At 57.6% G+C, this 7,545-nt stretch overlaps 3 protein-coding genes across 3 annotated transcripts; 1 reads left to right on the top strand and 2 right to left on the bottom strand.

Moving 5' to 3' along the window:
- Nucleotides 1-1,350: 1,350 nt before the first annotated feature.
- TRAVEDRAFT_101356 (uncharacterized protein) lies at nt 1,351-1,767 on the bottom strand (the record flags this gene model as incomplete). The annotated part of the gene is made up of 1 exon (XM_008039799.1): nt 1,351-1,767. A coding segment is annotated over one exon (417 nt), but the record flags the coding sequence as incomplete, so codon positions are not given.
- A 446-nt stretch (nt 1,768-2,213) lies between these two features.
- On the bottom strand, nt 2,214-3,230 carry TRAVEDRAFT_121867 (uncharacterized protein; the record flags this gene model as incomplete). The annotated part of the gene is made up of 2 exons (XM_008039798.1): nt 2,214-2,662; nt 2,717-3,230. Coding segments are annotated over 2 exons (963 nt in total), but the record flags the coding sequence as incomplete, so codon positions are not given.
- Nucleotides 3,231-5,880: 2,650 nt separating this feature from the next.
- On the top strand, nt 5,881-7,366 carry TRAVEDRAFT_167313 (alpha/beta-hydrolase). Its single transcript, XM_008039797.1, has 6 exons — nt 5,881-6,096; nt 6,175-6,201; nt 6,275-6,396; nt 6,461-6,778; nt 6,838-7,017; nt 7,090-7,366. The coding sequence occupies exons 1-6, from the start codon at nt 6,069-6,071 to the stop codon at nt 7,168-7,170; spliced, it is 756 nt and encodes a 251-aa protein (XP_008037988.1). The 5' UTR covers nt 5,881-6,068; the 3' UTR covers nt 7,171-7,366.
- The last annotated feature ends 179 nt before the right edge of the window (nt 7,367-7,545 follow it).

Here is a 7,545-nt window from a genome sequence, read left to right as displayed (position 1 = left end):
CGGTTTGTCCCGGTATTGGGACACCGCTGTGGCTGAGGTCCGCCGCCGGCGTCTATTCGCGCGCATGTAGACTCCGACGCCTCGCGCCACCGCGCGCGCCCTCCCCGCCTCGCGCGACCTTGCGCGCGTCGTCGCGCGCATATCGTCGTCGCGCGCGCGCGCGCTTGTGGCGTCGTAGAATACCCCGATCGAGACTTATAGCATTTATTGTACATATTTACATAGAGAGGAAGCAGAATGAAGAATACAGGCTACTCACGGCTTTTGGAATAGCGATAGCCGTGTACATTTGTAGGCTTCGGCTGTCCTCGTCCGCGCGCGTTCGTAATCGGCATGGTCCGACGGGAGTTATGAAGTTCGATGTCCTCGGTCCACGATAGGACACCCCGCAGATGCTGTTTCGCGCTCTTCATAAAGCGTGGATCCGGGGAAGTGCGCCACTCTTGAACGAGGTTGAGGCCGCGCGAGAGAGCCTCCTTGATGTCATCGATCGACCACTGCGTGGGATCCTTGTCTGCCAGACTCGAACCCCATGCGCCGTCGCGACCGGGCGGTGCGATGTTGCGGATCCAGACCACGGACGCGCGGAGTGCACGCTTCGCGTTCGGGAGGAACAGTCGATCTTGATGCTCTTCCTGCTCCTCTAGGAAATAGATGGCCTTCTTGAGCAAGCGTTCGACTTCATCCGTCTCACGCTCATCAGCATCCTCGGGCTATGGAAGTGGTTTAGGGCATGGGCGCGTGATTTTAAATTATGAACAACTTACCGGGAATCCCTCTCCCCGTAGCAAGCCGTCCGGACCTGTGTGCGGTGCCCTGTCCGGGGATGAGGATATCTGCATGCGGACATTAGCGAGATATCAAAGTGGTTATGTCATAAGCACATACCGGGGATGATGACCGGAAATCCCCAACCTCGGGGATGTCCACATCGCTGTCCGTCGCTTCGGCACGTTCCTGAGCATGGACGGTCTTCTTGGGAATGCGAATTGCCGAGGATGCGGTCATGCGGGGGATCCAGTCGCCATTGCGCATGGTTTCATGTGGTTTCGGGATGACCCCATTGACCGGGAGGGTGTAGAAGGGCGGTGTATGGAAGCGTGAGACTTGGGGCCACCATGAGGCGGGCATAGGCCCCGCGGCTTGCACGAGGTGTTTGCACAGCAGATGGGCGTGGTATTTCTGGGAGCCGCAGTCGCATGTCCACTGCGCTATGTCTGTTTTGTACTCGCCCTTGATAGGTACCTTACTCAGGCGTGTCCATCCTTTCTTGAAGTCTTTCTGAACATAGGATAGCTGAGGGGCGCGTGCGCTGCGCGTATCATTCATCGTCTCGCGGAACTTGAGCCGGTACGGTGGGAGAGCCTTGGTGATTACGGAATAGAGAGCAAAGTCGACAGGCGGGCGATTGTAGCGTGCGAGACCTTGCCGCTTGATGCCGCGCCAAAGTGCTTCCACGATCATGGTCGTCCGCTTCCTCGGAATGGCTTGCGGGTAGGCTGAGCGTGCCCACAGGCACCAGCGGTCCTTGCGGTACCAGGAATTCCACATGTAGGCCCACACCTCCGTGAGGTTGTTGGCCCGACAATGGTAGTACATCTCCGAGACAGCATCCCGATGAATGTCCCCGGCGGAGCGTGCTTCACCGTGACGCTCAGGCAACAGAGAGTGTTGCGAAGCGGTTTTGGCATAGATCCGCAACACTGGTTTGCGCTGAAGTAGTGGGCAGAACTGGTAGGTGGGGGCGCGTGAACGTCCCGAAGTCTCGGATTCGGCGGTCGGCGCATTCTGGTCGACGTTGCGGGGGTCATCCGCAATCTGGTCCACCTCGCGCCGGATGTCCGCAGCGTCTTGTGCCTCGAGACCTTCCCACTCATCATCCCACTCTTCTGTCTCCGCATGTTTAGCCCAGAACGTCTCCTCGTCGCTCTCCTCGTCATCATCAGGCAGTGGACGCTTGTCGGATGAGCTGCCCTTGACACCGGAAGGGAAAGCCGCGCCGCCGCTGGCCTTCAGGATGCCGAATGCATCCGCGGCGTCCTCTTCCTGATCAGAACCGTCATCACGTAGCGCGTGCTGAATGTCAGATGGGGCCAATCGAATGGGGGGTATTCCCGGCGTGAGAACAGGAGGGCGGCCGCCCACCAGTAGGCGCACACGAGGCAGAGGGCGCTCAGGCGGCGGCAGGATCTGCAACGAGACAGATCAGCGGTTCATTCCTGCCGTAAATAGGTAGCCTGAGAGCGCGGGATACGTACTGGTCTCCCAGGCGGTTGCTGCGAGGCAGGCACAAACGCGACGTCTATGAATGAGAATTGACGGTGAGCCTCTTCGGCATCGTATGATGCAGGCGTGTCCTTGTTTTTGACGAGGCGCTGCTTGACGGCACGCAAGCCGTGCCAGAAACACAGCTGATGCTTGGCGGTGTCCCAGGTGACGCGCATAGCCCCGATTTCTGACCAGTCCTTGTCGGTAAGGGTGAACTCCGGATGAACACCGAGATCCTTCAGATTGCCGAGAAATCGTTCAAGAACGGCGCGTTTGGCACCTGGTGCGGCATCCTTTGTCGTGGAAATGAACATGAAGGCAAGTGGTATCCCGGAGCCATTTGCGTCGGAGGCGACAGCGGCAAAGAGCTCGAAATTCCCACCATTAGTGTTCCCTATTAGTGACGAGATTAATGAAGGTCGTGACCGGACGCGAAGATGTGACATACACGTCGAGTCCATGGCCAGCTCCTGCGTGTGCGCCGCCCATTCAGAGATGAACTCCTTGACGTAAAACGCGACCACCTCCGTTCCTGGTTCTGGTTCGACCTCCATGCGCTCGACGCCATGTTTCTCGCCTTTGTCCTTCAAGAACTTCTCCGCAGACGCAAGCGGAGTGTCCGCTAGCCGCCACTCCTTCCTGCTTACAACCAGCCAATGGTAGTACACCGACTTCTCCTTGAACCTTATGCCCGGACCGCCTCGCTGATCTTCAACCTCGACGATATGCGACCAGATCTGTCGGGTAACAGTCGTCAGATCTCGATATCCATGACAGGTACAGCCGAAACTCACCTCGCCAGGCGTCTGATGGAGTGCCTGCTTCTCGATATAGGCTTTCCACTCGTCCGGAAGCTCAATGTCATTGTATGGTATGTGCGCTTCCAGGTGCTTCAACGACACCTCCATGACGTCGGATGTCGGGCTAACCGTCAGATGGAGCCAGCCGCTGCATGCGAAGCGCGGAATGCGTCGGGAATCGCGCGCTTTATCTCCCTTCGCCGCTTTGGCTTTCTTCTCGCGTGCCGCTGACTGGCAGCAGCTGTACGTGATGACCGTATCGTTTGTACGTTTCCGCTCTTGTTTCCCTTCGTTCCTGATGGGCTGTTAACTTTAAAACAGTCCATTTGACCCAGAAAAACGCACATCCAGCGCAACAGCATTGCTTCGCCGATGCTCTCAGACACCAGGTTCGCGCGCTCCACCGCTGAGCACTCGCGCGGCGCTTCAGCGGCGATATTGACCTTCCAGTTCTTCAGATGGAACGGCCGCTTGTCCGCGTTCCGAAGAAGCACAAGCAGCTCTTCGAACGGCATCACTTCTGCACCATCCGGAAAGGTCTCTCCCTCGACCTCCCCGCCACCGCCTCTGCCCTTGCCCTTCCCGCCGCCCGCGCCCTCCTGATCCGCGGCCGCTCCAGCACCTTCTGTAGTGCTCGCGGCCCTCTTCCGCTTCGCACGCAGCTCACGCTTACGCGCGTTTCCGACTTCCATGCACGCGGTGCAGATTGCGGTGAGTTCGCCCTTCTGCCCTCCATTTCCGCTGATCTTCCTCTTGCTGAAGGCGGCAAGCGGCGGACGCCATAGTGCTCTCCTTTGTGCTCTGTCAGAGACTTGGGAGAGGGCCGGAACTCATCGATCCTAAGGCTGAAGCCCAGAGGATCCAGGACCCCGCGGGTTATAACACGAGACGTTAATGTCCCAGTCGGTTTGTCCCGGTATTGGGACACCGCTGTGGCTGAGGTCCGCCGCCGGCGTCTATTCGCGCGCATGTAGACTCCGACGCCTTGCGCCACCGCGCGCGCCCTCCCCGCCTCGCGCGACCTTGCGCGCGTCGTCGCGCGCATATCGTCGTCGCGCGCGCGCGCGCTTGTGGCGTCGTAGAATACCCCGATCGATACCTGTCGTATTTACCACGTGCGGGATAAGATCAGAGGTCGGGGGCGATGTATCTTCTTCGACGCACCTATTTTGTGTACCCTGTGCCTCTGCTTGACACACAAAACCCTGCTCGAGCGCCATGGACTTGAAGAAATGCACCGAGTGCAGCAGCGAGAAAAAATCGGCAGGCCGTCCGGCATCACATCGATGTTCATCTGCTTCGACGGCGAGAACAAATTCGTTTGCCTGAGGTGCCCTCGTGCGACCAGCTGATCCGTCAGGCAAGCAATGAGCTGTGTACCCCGCGGCATGGCCCCCGAGTCAGTGCTTGAAACGGGTTGCTACTATCCGCCCTACGGAGTCCAGATGCACACCTTGTATCCCTTCCCTCCGTTTTCCCAAATCCACTCGTACGACTTTCCATTCTGCGCGGTGAATGTTTGCCCGCTGAAGAGTTATATAAATTATCAGCCGCCGAGAATGCGAAAAAATACTCGGAACTTCGCGCACTGACCGAGAGCCGCTCTTCTCATAGAGCCATTTCGAAATTCTCATCGTCTGTCCATCGAAGGTCACCTCGCTGTGACCTCTACCAGTTATGTATCTCCCGATTTCTTCGTTTTGTGCATCCCGCATCGTGGTCCCGCGCCATCCGAAGGAGAAGGGGCCCGGGGTCGACAGCTGAAATAGGTGTTGACCGGTAGCGCTGTCGACGACAGGAGAGTTCCTAGGACTAGTAGAAGTAAAGGTGACATTCATGGTGTTAACGCTTGAAAGTTGAGTTGGAGGGGAGCTTGGGCCGGGTGGGATCAATACGGATTCGTCCTGGATCCTCGACCTCGACCCTTCCATGGAAGTAGCCTCCAAGGTGGACGCTGACTCACGAGTGTAGCGCATTGTGGATATTGAAACGCAGAACTGCGCGGTTTTTATGACGTGTGCGCAGCGCGGCACATCTGCACAGTGAATGCAAGGAAGCTGCAGATACTGGCAGCGGTATCACTGCACTGACACCGCAGGATTGCGGCCCGAGTTCAAGTTAGCGATGTCGTAGTATAACACCTTCCTAAAGCAGCGTGCACTCGGGATCGGGCCGACTTTGGCGCTATCACTGCGTGCTAGGCCGCTGGCCGTGCCGTGTTGTTCATCCTCCTCATACAAGAGCAACTATATGGCCGTTACTGCTTTCCAGAGCCGACGAAGTACTGTTGGATTTATCTGTTGGCGTACTCTTTATCAGGAACCCTGCACCCTGCACCCTGTATTCTCTCTAATCACACCATCTCCCAGGCTGCAGCTAGCGCCGGTGACGGGAACTCACCACACTGCGGCCCGGGGCCAAGTACTGTGGCGAGTCATCTCTTGGCACAAACCTGTTCGGATCTGTACTCCATGCATGCGCAGACCGCGCACGCATACTATTCTATCGAGACGCGTCGAAGGGTGCGTGTTATAGTCTCAGAGGATGCTCGGGAACTCGGCCGAAGGGCAGTATACCGGGCGCCTGTCGACCATAGGTATCGCACTTATCGGGCTGCACATGCTGCACACAGACTCCTACGGTATAAAAATATACTATACAAGTCCACGGCGCTTTCCAGATCCATCGCTATCTCCGAAAAGAGAACGCTTGCGTCTGTGACTTTCAGCAAAAGGTCGTTGGTTCGGCCGAGTCGCGCTCGTATAACATCCTCAGCATCGTTCGTGTGCACGGAGGTGCGGGGTGTCTCGGCGCACCATCCGTGGTGGATGTCAAACAGCGTGAGTACTGGTGGTACGCCCAGGGGATAGACTTTGGGCGTCCGTGGGTGTATAAAGGCGCGCCGATTCCCAGTGGAACTCCAAAGGCCCACCGCACGAGCAGCGATCGCAGTCGCACGTCCCTCTCCCACCGTCCACAACCCACTCAACTGTTGAAGACATGAGCCTCTGTGACGACTGCGTTAAAGGCGCGTACCCCGTTTACTATGAACTGTTATCAAGTGATCGTTATTGACCGACGTTTGTCTATGTTGCGTATATTTCAGGCGTCCGTCATGAGGGTGAGCCCGAAGGTACGCGCCACAGATCTACCTTCAAAGGGGGCACTGTATATCTACTACTGATTAATCTGCCATCCGTATCCAGGAAAGATCGAGAAGATCGGTGGGGTTGAATCCTACGTCGCCACCCCCACTGGAGAGTACCCGAAGGACAAGGTCGTCCTTCTCCTCACCGATGTCTTCGGTATCCCGCTCAACAACAACAAGGTACGCATACCCCCACTTCCCTTCGTCCCAGGATCCTGAGCATATTGGCATGGTCTTCCGATAGCTACTCGCCGATGACTTCGCCCGCAACGGCTTCCGCACGGTCATGCCGGACCTCTTCCAGGGCGACGCGCTGCCCGAGAACGCGCTGAACGACCCGACCTTCGACCGCGCCGCGTGGATGGGCAAGCACGGACCCGAGTCGTGGACCCCCGACATCGACGCGGTCGTCGCGGCGCTCCAGGCTGAGGGCGTCACCTGGATCGGCACGACCGGGTACTGCTTCGGCGCCCCGCCCGCGTGGCGTCTTGCGCTCAGCGGCGCGAGCAAGGTCACGGTCGTTACGCACCCGTCGCGCCTCGCTATCCCCGAGGACCTCGAGGTCAGTCGTAGCGTCTCGTGCGGAATGTAAAACCTCACGGGTGCTGACGGGCTTTCCAGGCGTACCGCGATGGGTCGAAGGCCCCGCTGCTGATCAACAGCTGCGAGGTTGACCCGATGTTTGGGCTCGAGGCGCAGGCGAAGGCAGATGAGATCCTCGGCGGCGGCAAGTTTGCGCCTGGGTACGAGCGGACGTACTGGGAGGGCTGCACTCACGGCTTCGCCGTGCGCGGGGATATGGTTAGTTGGTTCCTGGTTTGACGTGCACTGGTTGGAATGGACACTGACAGCTTCGGGCTTGGTGCGGTGCAGAGCAACCCGAAGATCAAGGCGGGTAAAGAGGGCGCGTTCACTGCCACCGTGAAGTTCTACAAGAAGTACCTGGATCTGTAGCGTGGGGGCTAGTGTGTGCATATATGAAGGCCTGTTGATGACGTGCAGCTATAGTTGTATGATACGGTTATCGATGGCTCGAATGATCCATGTTCGTTGTGTTCTAGAGCTCCACGCGTCTTTTCACTTAAAGACCTATGAGCTGAGACGTACCGGATACAAATATACTTCGGCGGACCTCATTGGTTCTGCTTGCAGGACAACCGAAGTCGTCCCATAAGTGGAGTGAGTTTATGTATAATCGCTGAGCGCTGCTGGATGGAAATAGTCCGTAACCAGTTCTGCCAAAGACGCGTTGCGCTCTGCAATTTGTCTCGGATTACTGGTATCCATGCTCCTTTTTGCACTACATAAGGTGAACGGCATGTCTGTCGT

The sequence above is a fragment of the Trametes versicolor genome, assembly GCF_000271585.1.
Source record: "Trametes versicolor FP-101664 SS1 unplaced genomic scaffold TRAVEscaffold_5, whole genome shotgun sequence".
Taxonomy (NCBI): Eukaryota; Fungi; Basidiomycota; class Agaricomycetes; order Polyporales; family Polyporaceae; genus Trametes; species Trametes versicolor.
The sequence above is the reverse complement of the archived record's forward strand: the minus strand, read 5'-3'. Positions and strand labels throughout refer to the sequence as shown.

Excerpts from the sequence above, each read along its gene's own strand:
- TRAVEDRAFT_167313 (XM_008039797.1), top strand. The coding sequence starts at position 6,069 with ATGAGCCTCTGTGACGACTGCGTTAAAG. Across the intron at positions 6,397-6,460 it reads TCCCGCTCAACAACAACAAG|CTACTCGCCGATGACTTCGC; the intron begins GTACGCATACCC and ends GTCTTCCGATAG. Across the intron at positions 6,779-6,837 it reads CTATCCCCGAGGACCTCGAG|GCGTACCGCGATGGGTCGAA; the intron begins GTCAGTCGTAGC and ends CGGGCTTTCCAG.